Consider the following 18,908-nt stretch of genomic DNA (forward strand, 5'->3'; position numbering starts at 1 on the left):
TCTAAGTGTACAACCTTACACTCTGTGCTACACCGCTACCTCAATATAACGCCACCCGATATAACACGAATTTGGATATAACGCGGTAAAGCAGTGCTCGGGGGGGCGGGGCTGCGCACTCCGGTGGATCAAAGTAAGTTCAATATAACACAGTTTCACCTATAATGCGGTAAGATTTTTTGGCTCCCGAGGACAGCGTTATATCGAGGTAGAGGTGTATTACGTTTACTGTCACTCCAGCTCTCCTGTATAATATTCCGATCCTCCTCTATATTGACGATGCCTCCCATCTTTGTATCACCAGCCAATCGCATTAGCATGCTCCTACTATTTTTTTGTTTTGTGCGAAGGTCATTAATAAAGGTGTGAAATAAGATCAGTTCCCAGGGCCAATCCTTGAGTAGCTCCATTAGTAATTTCCCTCCAGTCTGATAGTTCACCTGTCAGCACAACCTGTTGCCTTCTCCCCATTAGCCAGTTCCTTACCCACCTCCAAATTCTTAACCTAAGGCCCCCGCCCCCATCATCTCTAATTTAACCAATCATTTCCCGTGTGGGACTGTCGAATGCTTTACTGAAGTTTGCATTCAGATTGTCCTTGCCCTGGTGACCTGAGCCCTTGCCAGCAAATCCCCATCCTTGCTGCTCTCGAGGAGGTGCAGAGAACAGGGACGTGGGGTGGATTGCTAACGCTAAACGGCACTGAAGGGGCGAACTGCTATTGGCGGTTTCTACAGCCGCAAAGCTGGGCCCCGGGGCTAACAACGGTGGAAGCTGTAGTGGAGACAGAGCTTGGGCATCTTTACCTCTTTGTCATTTAATCCTGCTCTGAGGGCTAGGTGATGCTGGTAGCAAAAAGCACTTGAGCCATTGGCTATAATATGGCTTCCAGCATGGGATGGCACTGATGGAGAATTACTGCTTCTTAGCTGGCTAGTGCAGAGGCAGCCTAGATCGGACCTTGGTGAGCAGTGACCAGCTGAGCTCTTGGGGCAAGTGAAGCTGTAAATCCAGTAGCTAGAGGCCAGATCAGGCTGTCCACCCACATAAGACTGGCTAGTCGCCAGGGCTACACTTTTTGTATTGTGGGGGGCCGTGCAAGGAATCACGTGCATAGCTTTTCTTGCCTGGAAAGCTGCAATGGGCCATTTCCTGTGGAGGGACCGCTGCCAGCAGTTGTTTCGTGGTGGGGTCACTGGAGTGGCACTGCTTGGCATGCATTCGTTTACCTTTTGGAGCTGGTTTCCCGGCATGTTTGCAGGCGGCATGTGTAATAGTCCTTTGCCGATGGGTCATGTGGATTTTAGCGGCAGTGCGAAGCTGCGGTTTCGGGGTTTAAGCTCAGCGTTGGACGTTAGCTTGCAGACCGGGGCGGGGGCCTGCGCCACAGCTGGACGGCAGAGACGGTTTCGAAAGCTGATTTCATTGTTTTTTGGCCCATCTAGCTCGACGACTTGAACCTCCCAGAAATCAAACGGAAGCGGCTGGAGGACAGGAAGGAGGACGACAAGAAAGAATTCAAGGACCTCTTTGAGCTGGACAGCGACTCGGACGGGGAGAGCGGTGGATTCGCTGTGCAAGGTATGGGGCTGGTAGGGGTTTGATTGTATATTGCAAAGAGGCGGGGCCAAATTCATCCACGGTGGAAGATGGTGCTCCTCTGACTTGGAGGAGCTGCATTACAGGTGAGCGTGGCCCATCAGGCTTGGGGACATGGAGAGAGAGTGGTATGGGGTTTCCTTTTGTGGCTTTTCAATCGGCATAGGGAAGCTCATTTAGAGCCTTTCATTTTGCCCCCATGTCTTTTTGCTTCGCCTCACTCCAGCTCATTCTGGAGTCCCCACTAGCCTTCATCTCCCTTCCTGACCCTCCACCCCATCCCCCAGCACCTTTTTGCTGCAGATGCTGACCCTGGCCAGCGGCTCTCTGATAATCCAGCAGCAGGGGGCGCTCATCGTAAGGTAGTGCCCACTCTTTCAAATGTTCCTGTGATATGGCTAAGATTCAACTGCTGTAAGGAGTTCTGCAGTAGCTCTCGAACGCAGGCCTCTGGTCCTCTGTGTCTCCCTATCCCTTCTGTACAATGGGAATACTAGCACGGCCTGCCTCACAGGAGTGTTGTGGGGATAAATACGGTAAGGTCAGTACCAGAGGTAGGCCCAGCAATTGCTGGTTTCCAGAACAGAGACTGTCTTTGAGAGAAGGGTTAACGCCTCCCAAACCCAGCACCCTTTCTGTCCCTGGGATCTTTTTAGACAACTCTTTAATGACTTAAGGACTGCACAGGTCTTTGACGGGACAAGAAAGTTTTGGTCTGTAGAGAAAATAGAGTGGTGTAATTCACGAATTAACCACTAGGGGTCCGCTACAGAACATGCTTAAAAACTCCACTGGACAACTCAGAAAACTGTCAAATTCTTCTTTTAGAAAGTCTTGTATTTAGCTTGCATTTTCTGATGGTTATTGCTAGGGGCATTTTCATCAAAACAGGATATTTTTGTTAGTTCAGGAGCTCACCTGGCCTTCTTTCTTGCCCCCCCCCCCCCCGTTTAAAGTTCTAACCTCCCACATGGGATCGTGGTTATGATGTGTCAGAGTAAATTCTGACATTTGCTGGGGAATTAAGCCACAGAAGTTGATGAAATCCTGGTTTCGTTGCAGGTGTTCCTAATAAAAAGGGTGGGAGGGAAAGTTCAGAGAACTTTTGCCACATCAGCCACATGTTTAAAGCAATGGATTTTGCAGGTGTCCTTTGTAGTAAAGAGGAACAGGAAAAATCAAATGCACCACCAGAATTGGTGAATATTGAGAGACCTACAGCTCTCCCCAACACTGGGCTGGGGCTTGTCATGAATGCGTTACGAGACAGTCTCGGTAGTTTCCAAAGGGTCAATAATATGTGTAATTGAGGGACTGGGGAGTGGGAGTACAGGACTCCTGGGTTCTATTCCTGACTCTCCCACCAGCGTGCTGTCTGCATCATTGGACAGGTCACTTAACCCTGAGACTTATTTTCGATATTTCTATAAAGTGCTTTGAGATGCTCACATGAAAGAGGCAATATCAATGTCTGGTGATTGGAGATAGACACTATACGGCCATCCCTTCATCTCCTGGTTCTGGCCACCTCTATCAACCACTCCTGCTTTTGCTCTGGCCACTTATCTGCGCACCAGAAAACTCTGATGAATGCAAAGCTTTACATGGTACAGTGTGCTGCACGGGGTAGAGGAGATGGCTCTGAGATCAACATAGACCCCCGCCCAAAGTGAGCCACACTCCGCTGCAGAGCTGTGGGGGCTGAGGTGGGTATCTTGGGAGAGGAGCATAGGACGCATGGTTGAGCCTGTGAAGCCCGGCGGCACTGACCTCCCCGTGGAGAGTGGCGGGGGAAGCCTGATAGACCGTGGCAGGCTGGCGATGTGAAATGAGCTGCTGTCCTGACACGTTTCGAAGCCTTTTAGACACCAGTCATCCTCCCTCAGAAGATGAACAGTAGTGACTGCCCGGGCTGAAATCTCTGCGCAGATCCACCAGGGCCCTCAAACGCAAGTCTGGCCTGTCAGCCAGAGTTCCTGGCCCAGCCTGCTGTGTTCCCCGGGCGGTGGGGGATAGGGAAAAGCACCGAGTCCTGCATAATGTGGGGCCAGTCTAGGGAGCAGCAGGAGGCAGTGGCCCACTGAAGGGGTCTGCTGTGCGCCGGGGAGTGCAAACGCTGCCAGCTTCCACCTGGGCAGCACTTGGCGGAGGCAGTGAGAGAGGGTTAGCTGCCTCCTTGCTGCAACAGCCTTGCTCTGCTCTTTATTTCTGAGGTAAGAGCAGGTGCCCGGGCAGAACGGCTAAGAAGTGACTGCCCTTAAAGTCTCCTCCAGTGAACCAAGGCCCTCAGCAGGCGTCCCCAGCAGTACTGGGGCTTGCGTACATCCCCGAGCGGCCTGGGCCTGTCCCTTCCTAATAGCAGCAGTGTTCCCACATCTTACCAGCCGTGCACCAGCCCCGGCCTTTTATTAGACTCTGTGTTAACAAGCAGAACGCCATTGACGTTTGTATTGGCTGGTTGATATCAAGTTATGGTTTTGGCTGGCCAGAGAGGAGCACGACCCTCCTGGCTTGGCATACGCCTGGGGTGGAATTTTCGAAGTGGTCGAGGTGATGTAGAGACACATCTTTCATTCGTTGTGCTTTGAAAATTTCAACCCAGACTTAATCGCTCATGTCTGTCTCAGAACAGGAGAGCAAGGAAACTGAAAAGTAGCACATTTAAAAACTGATCTAAGGAAATGGTTTTTCAAACAGCATATAATAGGACTGCGGAACTCATTGCCACAGGATGTCGTTGAGGCCAAGAACTTACCAAGACTGGACCTTTATATAAATAACAAAAACATCCAGGGTTATAGTTAATGCTAAGAAAGTAATATTGGGAGGAGATAAAACCACATTTCAGGGTTTTAACCAGCCTCTTAACTATTAGGGATTAGGGCAAGACTTCATTGGGGGAGCTTTTACCCTGCAGTGGCCAACTGTGGGGTTCTTGCACCTTTCTCTGAAGTATCTGGTGCTGGTCAGTGTCAGAACAGGATACTGGGCGAGATGGACCTTGGGTCTGGTCTGATCTGGTGGTCCCCCTGGTTGTACTGTGAGCAGAAGAGAGCCCTCCCTCACCCACCCCCTTTTTTTCCTTAATTGACCATAGCAGCATTGGCAACTGGCTCAGTATGTGTGTGGCTCACTAGTGAGATGCAAAGAGCTGGACTAGAATAGAAATGCTTCCCATTCCTAGCCAGAGACGAGGCGTTTGGCATGGGAACCCCCTTCCCTGTTGACAGCATCATCTTCTTTCCATTTGTGGTTCAGTTTTGCCCAGACAGATCCCAGCCTGCATTCAGCCAGTGGAAAATCAGCCGTTAATAGCTAGGAAATTAGCAATTTTCTGTTAATTAGCTGCTGTTCAAAGCCCCTCTCTCCCCCACCTTTTTTTTAATTAAATATTGCTGTAGTTAAGTGCTCATTAGGGTTTACAGTGACTATAATCTCCCTGGAATAGGTTAGCATGGAGAACAGCAAGATTCCTGGAGTTAACTACAACTAACTAAACTACCTCGCTTGTTAACTAATGTCTAACAAATGTCAGGGCGGTTGGGGCACAGGAGAGCAGGTTACTGGAGAGGTCTGTCCCAGTGCAAACAATTCACTCGCTTTGAAGAAGGCTTAAGATGCAAAATGAACAGTAAAGGACAATCTAGTCCAGGAAGTAGGGGAAAAGTATAGCAAAATACCAGCCTCTCGCTCTCATTCCCAGGCCCTGTAATCAGAAAGCAATTAATTGCAAAAGGAGAAGCGTGGCTAATTAGCGTAGCAAATGAATGACTTCACATGCACAGCCGCAAAATCCATGTTGTGTGTCTTATTAGAGTTCCCCACTTCTAGGCTGAGGTAGGGGAGAGGACATGGCTGCTTTGATGACAGCAACCACTTATTTCCACTGCTTCCTTAATGACCTGGCAGTCCGGGGGTGAGCCCCAGCGCAGCATGCTCCGGGGTGGTGCTTACCGTTACGGCCTGGACTGGCACGCAGTAGGAGTGCGCCCCTGAGCTGGGTTAAGCAAATGCGTGTTTGCAGGATTGGGGCCCCTGCGTGCCCCAAAGCTGCCGGTACAGGAGGCAGGTGGACCCTGAAGAGCGAGGCTTTTGCCGGGCATTCATGATTGTACAGCGCAGCTGATGTTACACCTCCCAGGGCGCTGTTCCCTGCAGGGTGCGGCGCTCTGTCTCCGTGGGTTTGTCAGTTGATCACAGGATAAGCAGCACCCATCTAAACTGCTCTGGGCAATTCAGTTAAAATCCCCCAAACAGCCACAACAGCAACTGAACAAACATCCCTCAAACCTCTCACCACCAAATACAATTCCCCATTGCTTGCACTCCCCTATCCACACCCCAGACGCCCACGGTCCAGCTGCAGGGGTACTGGCTGGATTCATTGTCGTCTGGCTCCCTTGTTCCTGTAGGAATAACCGTGTTTAGGCAGTGCCCCAGGACTGGGACACGCGAGAGCTCCATCTGCCAGGCCTCGGGCAAGTGTGCGGGGACAGCCACCGTGCAGAGCCCGGCATGAAATTGGGCTCGGTTGTGGGTGGGGCAGCCTGCCACCCCCTGAAGCGCTGGGAAGGAGGGGAGCGGAGCTGGACGGCTTGCTGGGTATTTAGGGTCGGCTGTATCCAAGCCGTGCGGGAGCATGGGCAGAACGGCAGGCTGCAGTCAGTCCTGCTAGGAGGGTGGGTACGGGTTCCTTTCTCTGGCAGCCGTGTGGTTTATTGGGGTCAGGGGAGGGAAGCCGTGCCCTCCCCCTCCCGCCTGGCTTATAGCAGGAGCTCAGCTGGCCTGAGGGGGAGGCTGTCTCACCCCAAACGGCTGGGAAGGGGGAGGTGCCCAGTGCCCTGAGCTTCCCTGTTCTCCCAGGCTCCTGGAGGGGAGCAACGTACGAGCTGACGTGCTGGCAGGATTGTGGGGGTGCACCCCAGTCTCTGCTCTGGTCTTGGTGCAGGGGGCTGCACCCCCACTGTCCTCCAGCCGGAACATGTGCCACCTCCTGCCCCCATCCTGGGGGGTGCACCCCCTTCTTCTCCAGCTGCACCGGGGAGGGGTCAGGGATTTGCTGCTTCCTGGCCCAGGCTCTGCTGCACAAAGCAGCTGTCAGCAGCCTGGTGTGTGCAGCTTGAGCAACCCTCGGCTCTGCTCTGCTCCCAGGTGGGAACTGTCCTCCCCCCCCCGCCTCCCGGGTGTGGAAGCAGCAGCAGAACATCTGCTGGAGCTGTTGTCCTTGGAATCCTCCCGGGGGGGGGCCCTGGGTGAAGTGTCCCCACCCTGTGGGGAGGCAGGAGAGGTCCAGTAGGGAGGGGGTGTTGCTCCCCCTTATGAATAGATTTGGGAGAGCAACATTGAGGGTGCAGAATAGGATGGGGGGGCTCTTTGTGGGGGGCGGGGGAGAGGCTGCTCTGTGACATGGAGCAGAACAAGATTGGGTGGGTCCCTATAGGGTGAAGCGGCAGCTATATAACATGGGGGGGATGTGTGACAGGTATGTACAGCGGGAAAGGCTCCTGCAGGGGACGGAGTATCCAGGATAGGGTGCAGAACAGGCTGGGGAGTGGTGAAATGGAGCAGCTCCCTTCCGGGCAGAAGCAGCTTGTATATGGGGGGGGGGTCTTAGAGGGACATGGCTCCTATATATATATATAGAGAGAGAGACCTATCTCATAGAGCTGGAAGGGACCTTGAAAGGTTATTGAGTCCAGTCCCCTGCCTTCACTAGCAGGACCATTTTTTTGCCCCAGATCCCTAAATGGCCCCCTGCAAGGATTGAACTCACAACCCTGGGTTTAGCAGGCCAATGCTCAAACCACTGAGCTATCCCTGCCCCCTTCCATAGGAAGCAGGGTGTGCTTCAGAGGAGAGAGAGGGTCCACTTGCCCGTATGATTCCAGATGTTACGGTGCGTGCAGCCACACGAGGTCTCCATTTAGCAGGGTGAAAACCCAGGCTGTCGACAGGGAGAAGGAGCTATATTTAAAACTAAAAAAGGGGAGGGTGCTGGGGGGGAGGGTCCTGCACCCAGTTTCTATGGTCTCTGCTGCTTTTGCTTCTCTTTCATGTTGCGCGTCTCCCTGAGTCTTGGAGGTTGCTTCTCTTTAGTTAGTGTGATAGGGCAGCGCTGCCGCTGTGTGTATGTTCCAGGCAGGGTTACATGCAGCTTCATAAAGACTTAGGGACGATGCTAAACCTTTCCAGTGATTTCAGGACGAGCTCGCTCTGCTCTGCCGGCATTGCTTTTACGTACCTGCCGCACCGGCTGTACGTACTGTAGAACAGCAAACAGCGTTTGGGGGAGGGAGGGATTGCAGGTGCAGGAGATGCTTAATTGCAGCAATTATTGGTGATTTTCTTTAGGGTCCGCCATACAATAATGAGGAATTGATTGTTTTTGCTGTAAACACATGTTCACGCCCTTGGCTGCCTCTGCGAAAATACTTCTTACCATAGCAAATGATTAAGTGTAGAGTGAGCGTGTAAATATGTATTGTGCATAAAAAACATACACAACTGTGTGTGTGTGTGTGTGTGTGTGTGTGTGTGTGTGTGTGTGTGATATGTATGTACATTATACACATACATACCCATTGTGTGTGTGTGTGTATACAATGTACGTACAAAGTGTGTGTATAAAGATGACATGGGTTGAGTAGCCATGGTGAAGCGTACGATATAAATACCTAGATGCTACAGTCATGTAGAATGTGCTAGAATCACCCTTATGCTTCAGGGCTTCTATGGGTCAGGAAGCAAAATCTCTGTGGGCCAGGCTACTCCAAATTGTCCATTGCAGGGTTTCATGCTCCTTTCTCTGAAGCATCTGGTGCTGGCCCAGATAGCTCACTGGTCGGGTCGGGTGTGGCTATGTATAAAGTCATTCCCCCAAATTAGATACATACGGGGCAAGTGAGAGATGAGGCATATTTAAGTAGTCTGAAATGGCATTGCGCTGTCTGTAATGTAATAACTTTTGGATACTGCAGCTGATCAAACCCTGTTTGGGTTTCTCTCACAGTGTCACGTAAGGGTACGGATCTGGTTTGTGTTGTGTGTTGCATATCAATATAGCAGCATGATGTGTGTGGAACAGTATGGCTACAGTATCGTTCAGCGTGTTATCTTTTTGCCTATTAAGATACAACAGCTCTCTAAAATTACTCCAGAGCCAATCCCAAAAGATTGGTCTTGTCTCGTTTTTAGCCAGGAATTCGCTTCCATCAGCACTCGCTTCCGGAACCCTGTTGATTACAAGCAGAGCGTGGTGGAGCCCAGCAACTTTCTGCAGCTGGGGGATTGTGTCAATCTTCCCCCCCCCCCATTTTTATGTAAGATCTGAGACAATAGAGACCTGCCTGTACGTGTGTGTTGGAGAGGGGGAGCGTATGTGCCTACGCTTAACTAGAGGCATAAAACACGAGACATGAATGTAGGGTCCAGTCTCACAGGGTGCTGAGCGCCCTTGACACCTGTCTTGGTGAATGTTTGCCATCCTCCTTCCCCGTGCCTCAGTTTCACAACCCTAATGATTCTCTCTCCCATCCCTTCCTTCCCGTCTTTCCTTTCCTTCCTGTCAGGCCACTCAGGGGCTGTAAAATCAGGTTCAGCTCTTCCTCACCTCCACCCTGGAGCTGGGTTTCTTTGCAGTAGAAGGCCCAGAGGAAGGTGATGGAGGTTGAATGGCCCTGGGCTCTGAATCACAGTGAGATCAATGGCTGGTCGATCTTTGCATAGGGAAACACGTGATGTTTTTGATTTGTTTGTCTGGGAATCTAACAGACTTAGTTTATGCTACCCCCCCCACCCCCCCAATAAAATCAAACCACCACCAAACACTCCTTCTGTTGTGATTTCCCTAGCAGCGAATCTCTCTGCTTCGTGCCTGATTTGAACCTGGTGAGGCAAGTTGCCGGGCAAACGTCAGTGCATGTAGCAGGTGTGGCTGCATGTTTGGGGTGGGATGTAGAGGGAGCTTCTGATATTGGTTTTTAACCAGTTAAAACATCTGCATGAAAGGGAAGAGCCTCCCTTTCCTCCCCTTTTGGTTTAAGCCGTGGTGGTACAACTGCCTGCCAGCTTCTGCAGGGCTGGAACAATGCCCGAGGTGCAGGAAAGGTGGCTGATACATGGGCTAGGTGGACCAGTGCTTGCTGAGGAAGGCAGGCTGACGAGGGGCCACTGGGTGCTGTGAAAGGTCTGGTAGGGAAGGGGGTGGGTTGAGCACTCCCAGAACCACACTGGTTTTCAGAGGGCGAGGATGGAGGGGGCGCATGGATTTGATCGATGGTCTGTCTAGGGTGGGGGGAGGCAGTGGCACGCATTCCTCTCATTTACCAGCTGACGGCTCTCTGGGAGGGAAGACGGCTGCTCCTGGAAATTATTAATGGCTCGGGGAGAGGAGCTGGATTGCCTCGTCATGAGGCAATTAATGGCGAGAAGGGAGCGTGGCTGCATTCTCTCTCCGGGCCGGGCCGTAATGAGCAATCTGTCCACATTAGGCGGTGGTCTGCCTCTAATGAACTTGAGCAGGTTTCTTCGTTTATCAGTCACGTAAGCATATTACATCAGTGTGGAGGGGGGGAGGAGGTGGTCCAGATGTTTTCATTTGTTAAAGGAATAACCGTGGCCCTTCGAGCTGGCAGATTTCCTGGCGTGTGCCTCTGCATGCAGGATGAGCCAAGCAATCCATAGGCAGGGTGTTCTATGGGGTGGGGGGTAAGAAGAGGGATTATTCCTTTTATCGGGTAATTAGAGTCACCCCAAGTGTTGCTGGGTAGAGGCGGGGGAATAGATTATATAATAACAATAGATGATTATCATAAATGTCCTCCTCAAAGCTGCTTGCCTGATCCCTCTTGGCTTCAATCTCTCTCGCTCTCTCTCCGCTTGGGTTTTCGTTTTGACTTTGCTTGATGAGACGCTGTTCCAGAAGAATGCTGTGTATCAGATACAGGCAATGGTCCCAATTCTGCAGTGACTGCTGCTCGGGCAGACCCCTTTGCGGGTCCTGGGGGTTCTGCATGGGTGCAGACACCCCCCCCAGTGGAGCTGATCACAGGATCGGGGCCTCTATTAGCGCCATGTCTCTGGGCTGGTCTAAGGGGGTGAGACAACCAGCTCCCACTCATCATGGGGGTTTGGCTCCCTCCGTCCCGTTTGAGAATCCCGTCCGTGGGGTCCCTGGTAAAGGAGCCTTGCAGCCAGTGAGCGCGTGGGAGCGGGCGGTTGAGGGAAGACGGGGCACAGGGAAGCAGAATGCAATTGTGCGTTTGATAAACACCTCCATCCCCAGAGTGTGGGGAGGGAGCACTCCCATCTCCCTGCTTTATGGCAGATCAGGGAAAGCAATAGAGTCAGGGCTAGCAAGCATGTCTGGGAGCCCTGCGGAGCCCCGTGGAGAGGGGCTGCACGGGGTCTGTCTCTCCCCCAGCGGTGGGTGTGTGTTACGCGTCCCCGCTCTGTGCCGATCCGCAGGGGATACTAGTTTGGTAGTGATGCAGCGACAGAGCTGTGCCTCTGGCTGTAGTGGTGTATGCTTCTAGCGCCGGAGGTCCCCGGTTTGAACCCCAATGTATCAGCCGCCATGATGGCCATCATGTGTCACCCCTTACATCCCACTGCAAGGTTTGCCTGGCGCCGGTCTCCTGCACAGGTCTGCGTCGTGTCCCCCCCATACACACACGTGTGCGGCAGCCTAAGCATTTGCATCAGGCTTGCAGGCTGAGAAGTGTGGATTTTATTCCTCCAACTCACACATCAGTTGCTTCTCCTCCCAACCACCCCACTCTCGCTTTGCCTGATCGCTTCTCCAGGTGCTGGGCGTGAGAGCCAAGGTGGGAATTTGGGTTGCTGACTGATGGGAGGGAATCCTGGCTCTGGCAATTCCCTCTTCCCAGGCATGTCTGGCTATCACACTGGGGAGTGGCCCATGTGCATGGGAGAACACGTCTGGTTCAGTATAGCCATCCAGGTGATCTCTGGCCATCTGGGTCCTCCACCTCTCCCTTCCAGACACTTCCCGTGTGCCCTTGAGCATCTCCCCGGGGGCCACCTGCATTGAGCACTCAAAACTCCAAAGTCAGTGAGAGATGCAAGCTGGGCCCTTCTCGTCCAGTCCTGCAAGGTGCTGGGCGCTCTTTGGCCTCCCTGATAGCAGCACGGGCTAAGGAGGAGGCTTGACACCATGGCGATGGGTACAGCATAAATTGGGCCACTGCCCTCTGTCGTGCCTCAGTTTCCCCATGTGTAGAATGGGAGTGGTAGCGCTCCCCTGCCTTCCCAGAACGCTCGAAAGGCTGAGTTCACTAGTGTGCAGAGAGGGCTTTGGCTATCCTGGGACGGGGAGCACTATGGAAAGGCGACGTGTATGGAGACAGACACGGACTTGTTTTAAAATGAAGTTATGCGTAATGCAGCTCTGGCCCCTTAATCAGAAACGTGTGTTGGAGGCAAAGTTATCTCCAGCTGCTGCAGAGGGATTTATCCCTTGATAATGGGTGGAACATCTTTAATTTCTTTGTTTGAGGCCAGCTTTTCTCCCCTCCCCCCCAACCCTGTGTTTATTCTTCGTTTCACGTCGACCCAGCACTAAAGGATCTTGCAGACGATCTCTCCTGGTGAGCCAGAGCTCAATGGTGCAATAGATGGCGCTTCGGGGTGTGTAACTCAGCACGTAGAGTGAAAGGGTAGCTTTATGCTCGTTGCATGTCATGGCCAGGAACCAAATCCTTGAGCTAAGCTGCTCCATTGGACTAAGGGGCCCCAGCAACTCCAGGTGACAGGAACGTGAGAATTGTCATACTTCATCAGACCCATGGTCCAGCTAGTCCAGGCTCCTCTCTCTGACACTGGCCAGTACCAGATGCTTCAGAGGAAGAGCCCAGCAGTAGGGAGTTATGGGCTAATCTGCTCCCCCGACCCCAATATTAAGTCTCATTCTCATCTCTGAGAGCTAGAGATGGGTTTGAAGCATGAGGTTGAAAATCCGTTCCCGAACTGGGGGTGCATTAACTATTCACACACCGTCTTTCTTCTTCACCCAGCTCAACAGCCAGGCCCTTTTGGCACCTTGTTCAGCCTTTGCCGGGTGATCATTTTTGTTTAACCACATGCATTTTGCAACCAGCTAGTTTGGCAGCCAAGCCGGGCAACTCTTTAGAATGGCTGCAACCTCCCGGGAGTGCTGGCGGATTTCCCATCCTGTCTGAGCTCCGCCCCCCCTCCCCCTGCACCAGTAATAGCTTCATCATTAAAGTGATTAATGCAGACTTTACAGCGGCCGCTTGCTGACCAAATTGTATTAAAAGTCAGGCTAATATCTCCAAGTCGAGTCAGCAGGGACTCCTGGAGGCGGGGGGGGGCTCCTGGCGCTGAGGACTGCAGGCACTGCTGCTCCCCTGTTTTATGCAAGCTTTGTGCTGGCAGAGGGACGTGCTGGCATGCAGCATCCGGGCGCGACGCTGGTGCTTGCTGCCCCGTTCAGCTTCCCAAAGGCGAAGAGGCTCTGGTCTCCCCCTCGCCGGCAGATCACCCTTCTGACTGGATGGAGTTGGGCTGAGCCTTGATTCCACCTTCTGGCCACTGCTCCCCCCAGGCACGGTCTGTACCTCCAGGACAGGCACAGATTATTTCCCTGCCCTAAGGCACAAGAGGGACCAGATGGGGACTGATCAAAGCTTGGTTTGGGCCTTGCTCCGGGAGCTGTGCGCTGCTCCCGGCGGGGGCTGTGTTGGGAGGTTATGACCCAGCCCAGTATTCAAGTTGGGTCGTCCCTGTGCTGATCCCCCCGCCATCAGGAATGATTGAAAAGTTGATGTTTTGAGCCATGGAATGAGGACGCTCTAGACAGACGCGGGGTCTGTTTACCCATGGAGCTGGAGCTGTAACTTCCGGCTCGGGCAGACATACCGGAGCTAGCGCACTTGATGTAGAAATGTAGCCGGGGTGGCAGGTAGCACGGGTCTGTCTCCTCGCGCTCCCAGCTCCAGCGTCGACGTACGCTAACAGGAGGCGCGCGCAGGCAGCCCGGCTGGGGAAACGTCAGCCCGACGTCTGAAATCCTTTTGTTGCAAAGGAGCCGGCGGGGAAGGGTTTTTTGGTCAGTGCCCTTTCAGGCCCTGAGCCCGGCACCTAAAAGTGGGGAAATCAGTCAGAGGCCTGGTATCCAGTTCTGCTCACAGCTGGGCTGGCTCCTCTGGTCTCTATCGGATGAGCGCTCGGAGCCGCTAACCAGCGCTGACAGCTCCTTTCGCTCCCGCTCCGTGATGAATGGGCGTGAGCTTTTGTTCCTACCTTGTCCTGTGTGGGCCGAGATAGGCTTCTCAGGTGCCCATCAATATTATCTCGTGTGGTGGGGAGCGTGGCTATCCATCTTCTGCCTGGCCTGCCCCCGAGGGGGAGTGCACTGCCTGGCGACAGGACGCAGTCGGATTGTCTCGGTACCCAGCGAGCCTAATGAATGGAGGCCGGAGGCAGCCCGGTTGAGGGGGAGGGGGCGGGGACGGCAGGGAGCACTCGCATCCAACTTCTCTGGATGCAGCTGAGTGAGTAGCTCAGCAGGGTTGCCAGATGGAGTCCCACGGCACGCGGAGACACGGTTCCTCTGGCGGCCTGGGGCGGAGGGGCTGTAAATCGCTGGGTTTAGTGGGAGGTTGATGGCTGGTGTTGGGGGCTGTACGACAGTGCCAGGAACTAGGCTCTGATGCTTTTCCCATTTGCAGAGGGTGCCCCCCCCCCAGGACGCACAGATCGCCGGTGCTTAGGGGAATCAGACGCTATTTCAGGGTTTAGCACCTCCTTGTGCTTCCCAGTTTTCTGCCTCTCTTTCATCGCTGTCGGGGCCATTTCTTCCTGCTGGGCGTTCCTCCCTGTCTCCCCAGCCCCGGCGGGAGCTCTTGTCTCCTGGAGGCTGCCGGGCAGGGCCGCTGTGCGCTACCTGAATACCTAGCAGTAATCAGACCTGGCCCCAGAGAGAACTCCCTGCCCCTTCCCCTTGCAGCTGTGTGGGAGTCTGTACAATGGTAGGCGTTCAGCTCTGCATTCGGCTTCCTCACTCCGGCCTCTCCAGTGCAGCCGGTCATACCATCTGGTACTGTCCCTGTCACTTCCCTGTCTGCCCCATCACCCCCAGGGAGGTTGCACACGGCCCGGATTCCCTGCCGGTTCCCACTGCCCGAGGGACCTCAGCAGGGATGTTTGTGTAACCCAAAAACCAAATGAATTGCAGGAAAATCAAAGGCCAAGAAAGTGCAGGGATCCGCGGGGAGCCCGGACGTGAGCAGCGAGGATGACGACGAAGAGGGCGAGTATGACATCGGGGAGGAAGAGGAAGCCAGTGACTCGGACGGTGAGCAGCCCGGGAGGAGGAGTGGGGAAAGGAAAGGGAAATGTGGACGGGACTATAGGTTTCAAGCCCGTCCTGCAGCCTGGTTTTTGGGAGCTCGCTGAGAAAGGCAACGAGCCCCCTTGTGCAAGGCTCCCGGCTCCAGGCAGGGGGCATGGGAAGGGCTCTCGTGCCTGCGGTTCAGGGATGAATAGGCTGCTGGTCCCTTTCATCTCCTTTCAGGGGCCCCCTGCAGAGAGGCTCAAAGGAACTTCGCACAGCCCCACTCCCCACACGGGCAGCGAGCACATAACACTTCACCTGCGCAGAGCAGTGGTGATGCTTTTCCTTTCTGCTTAACCCCCTGGCTACCGGTTCTCTCCCGTGGGGGGGAACGCGGCTGGCTGAAGCCGCTGGGGCGGTGGCGTTGTAGCGGAGACGCCCGGCGCGTGTGGCGGCCGTGGAGCGATGAGGTGGTTGCGTGCACGGACCAGTGCTGCATCCGTGCCGCGATCGCTCCTAGCGTGTGTCCTGATTGTGCTTCCCCGTTAGCCGCTGGTGCCCGGAGGGGGATGCGTGCGGGCGAGAGGGCACCCTCCCTGGCTGGCCCCAGTGGGTAAGCAGCAGTTCATACCAGCTGTGCTGCTTACGAGACCCAAAGTGCCCACCGTGAGCTGGGTCACCAGGGGCCAGCTAGAACCTGACACACAGCCAGTCGCTTGTCTTGCTCAGGCCCAGAGCCCCACGTCTCTCTGCTCCCATGGCGTGCGCTCAGCGGCTCTTCTGGCAGCGTTACCCACGTCACTCCTGCTGCTCAGCTGGCAGAGCAAGGCCGAGCCTGCCAGGCCCTGTCGCGCCTGCTGGCACCTTAGCCCAGTTTGTTGCCATCTGTAAGCGTGGGGGCTGGAGCGCGATCTCAGTGCGGAAGAGCCAGCACCGCCATGCCCAAACCCACGTGTTACGGGCACTGGTGGGAAGCGGCTGCAGTTCTCCTGGGACTGGCAGGGTTGGTTTTTTTGCTAGCTAGGGGGCGTCTAAGCCAGAGCATTGCCCAGAACATGTCTGATTCTGCAGGGCAGATGGCTGAGGCTTGGCACAGTGCCAGTGCCCAGATTAGATGGGCATTAGATCCATGACGGGACAATGCTGCAAAGGCAAAGATGCTTGGGAACATTTTCCTGTCTGCTCTGGGAGTGCTCGTTCCCCTGCCCCACGTGGCTGGCATGCTGGGGGGGGCGAGGGGCCCCCCAGCTGACTGGCACAGAGCACTGGAGTGTCCCAGCGGGAACTTTCCCCAGGCCTTTGGGGCCCGTCCCCTCGGGCCGCGGGAGCATTTGGCAGAGCTGGGCTGGGATGGGGGCCCTGCGCTATGGTGCTGTGCCCCAAACGAATCCAGAGTTCTGGAGTGAGAAGAAATCGGGCGCTCACCCGACCCCTGGGGGAGGCAGTTCCACGTCTCTGGCGCGCTGGCGTTTCCAAGGCACCAGCCAGAAGTGCTAATGAGCAGTAATGTCCAGCGTGGCATGCGGGGACTGGAGCGTCTCCTGCCAGGCCAGTGGGTTTTGCTGGCAGTGCCCCGGCAGCTGACTCCTGTTCCACCCTGGGCATAAGACCCAGCTTTCCTCCAGCTCTGCCGTATGCAGGTGTCTGTGGCCATATGGCGTCGGCGCTGATCCTGGGGCGGTGCTGTGCCAGCACAGCCCAGGAACCAGGCACCGAGACAGCCCTGGTTCGGGGGGAAATTAGTTCTGCTTTGCATGGAGCTCACAAATACCTTCAAAGGGACCAGGGGCTCAGACCGGGGTTAGTTTTCCAGCTGGGGTCCAGAGCCTCTGCGGCTCTAACCCTCGCAACCCCCAATCGAGATCAGCATAGAGGGAAAAGCGGCTGGATTAAGGGGAGCTGGGAGGAGAGGGCTCAGGGTCTCTTAGGAGCTCTGCTTGGCTCCCTCTCCCCTCCCTGCTTCGAACGCTGCATTTCACACACACACACACGGAGTCTGGACTGGAGCAGGTGCTGCTCCGGAAGCCCCGCAGTGCTCTCCCTCCTGCTCTCTGGGAGCAGCAGCGGCACCCGCATGTTAATTAGCGATGGGTCGCCCCCTCCCGATAGCCGCACGGGATTTACACCTCTTTGCTCTCTCTGCCCGCAGGGGGAGCTGAGGAGGGGCCCTCCACCTCGGAGGGGACCCAGAAGCAGTTGGCCTATGCCAGGCGACTGTCCTCGGCCGACCTCGAGCTGCTGGCCCAAGGGGAGGAGGACATCGTGGAGGACCTTGCTGACGATTACTTCGACGACCTAGCCGGTGACTGAAGCCTCCGCAAATGCTCTGGGCTCCCTCCCTCTGCGCCTAGGAGGGCAAGCTTGTGCCCTCGCCGACAATCGAAGCTGGTCGTGATGGGAACTAGGCCGAGGGGAAGCCCCGAAGGAGGAGGTAGGAGCAGCAGGGGATGGGCAGCCCTAGCGGGACGGAATTTCTCACTGATGCAGCAGAGACGCTGCCTGGACCTTTTCCACCAGAGTTACGTTAGTGGGAATGCAGTGAAATGTGTGGTTACATCAGGACCAGTAAAACTGCTCAGCAAAGGTAATAAAAAGCCCTCATTAAACTCCAGTGCCTTAAATAATGCAGGAGCGCCAGCCTGCTGGAGCCCAAAGAAACCAGTCCCTGGAGGGACAGGCTCCTCTGCCCATGTGGGCAGCCACCCACGGGGCCACTCGCCCATGGGCTGGGCACTCTGCCAAGCTGGGCACAGGTTGCTTGCCATGTGTGTCTTTGCAGCTTCCCGGTCCCTGGAAAGCAGCTGAGCGCCGTGTCCACACACACGAGCTGTGGGGGTGAATAGGGACGATCACGCCGACTTGGCAGACGAAGGGCGTGCACCGGTCGGCGGGTCAGTTTGCCCGGGGGGGAACGCATCCGCCAAGGGAAGGCGGCTTCGCCCCCAAGCCTCCTGGCTTGTCTGCATCCCGAAGTGCTGCTGTGCAAGCACCACCGAAGACGGGCTGGCAGCAGTAGCGCTGCTTACCTGGGTGACGAGAGGGTTTTTCCTATTGTCCCTCCAGCACAAGGTCTCAGTGAGCAAACTGGGCTGGCTCTCCTATCAACGCCCTTGCTGTTAACCAAGTTCCAGTTCCAGGCTCTCCGGTGCATCCTTCCATGGGGCTGCCGCGGGTTCAGCGGGGGGCAGGACCTTAACCCGCAGAGCTGCCTTTGCCGGGGAGGAGATGCCAGCTTGAATCCCAGACCCCAAGTTTAGTGTGCAGGGCTGGCAAGCGGGCAGATTCGATAGCATCTCAACACATTTTCCTAAGTGTGACGCCAGGACGTGGCATTTGGACCACGTCACATCTCTGAGGTTTGGAGGAGTGTGATGATTTTTTTTTAAACATTTCCAATACTACCTTAGCAGGAGAGGGCTACACGAAGGTAGGGGCATCATTGAGGTGCAGGACCCCTGCTGCTTCCATGGCGTTCATGGGAGTTTGTGGGTGCACAGGGTTGATGAAAATGAGGCCCCTGCTGCTCTGTGCACCCTCGGGAGTGCTTATCATGCAGCAGCCACCTTGTGCGAGGGGCCCAGTGACAGTACGTTCCTATTGTACATCTCTGAGGCGCTTCACGCAAACTCTTCCACAGCAAGACTGTGATGTGCCTCGGGCAGAGGCAGGGCTAGAAACCAGCCCCCGTGGGTCCCTGTGCTCCAGCCATTGCATGGTGCTGCCGATTGTGAGCATCGCCATGAAGTCATGTTGAGAAATGGAAGGAACCGCTTCTAAGGTTGCTTCCCTGGGGCAGGGGTTAGATTGGGAACAGCTGATGAGATTGAGTGAGTTGTGCTGAAAAACTAGTGGGAGAAATGGAGGTCATTTTCCCCTCCACCTTCATGCAAGCCAAGCACAAAGGCTGTGTGGGCGGGGGTTTTCACATGCTCATTTTTCCAACTGCATAAAAGTTAAAGTGGAAAAAATGGGGACAGCCTCCCCTCTCCAGCTG

The 18,908-nt window shown here is 54.9% G+C and overlaps 1 protein-coding gene across 2 annotated transcripts in view; it reads left to right on the forward strand.

Moving 5' to 3' along the window:
- NOC2L (NOC2 like nucleolar associated transcriptional repressor) overlaps positions 1-17,520 on the forward strand; it is an 81,795-nt gene extending 64,275 nt beyond the window's left edge. For both annotated transcript variants that reach the window (XM_026659995.1, XM_029913543.1), the window contains exons 17-19: positions 1,446-1,581; positions 14,816-14,935; positions 17,064-17,520. In XM_026659995.1, the coding sequence (XP_026515780.1) occupies positions 1,446-1,581; positions 14,816-14,935; positions 17,064-17,224 (417 nt within the window). In that variant the 3' untranslated portion in view covers positions 17,225-17,520. The remainder of the gene's footprint in view (positions 1-1,445; positions 1,582-14,815; positions 14,936-17,063) is intronic.
- The last annotated feature ends 1,388 nt before the right edge of the window (positions 17,521-18,908 follow it).

This window comes from Terrapene carolina, unplaced genomic scaffold, assembly GCF_002925995.2.
Source record: "Terrapene carolina triunguis isolate 2854851 unplaced genomic scaffold, T_m_triunguis-2.0 Scaffold714, whole genome shotgun sequence".
NCBI classification, from domain to species: Eukaryota; Metazoa; Chordata; order Testudines; family Emydidae; genus Terrapene; species Terrapene triunguis.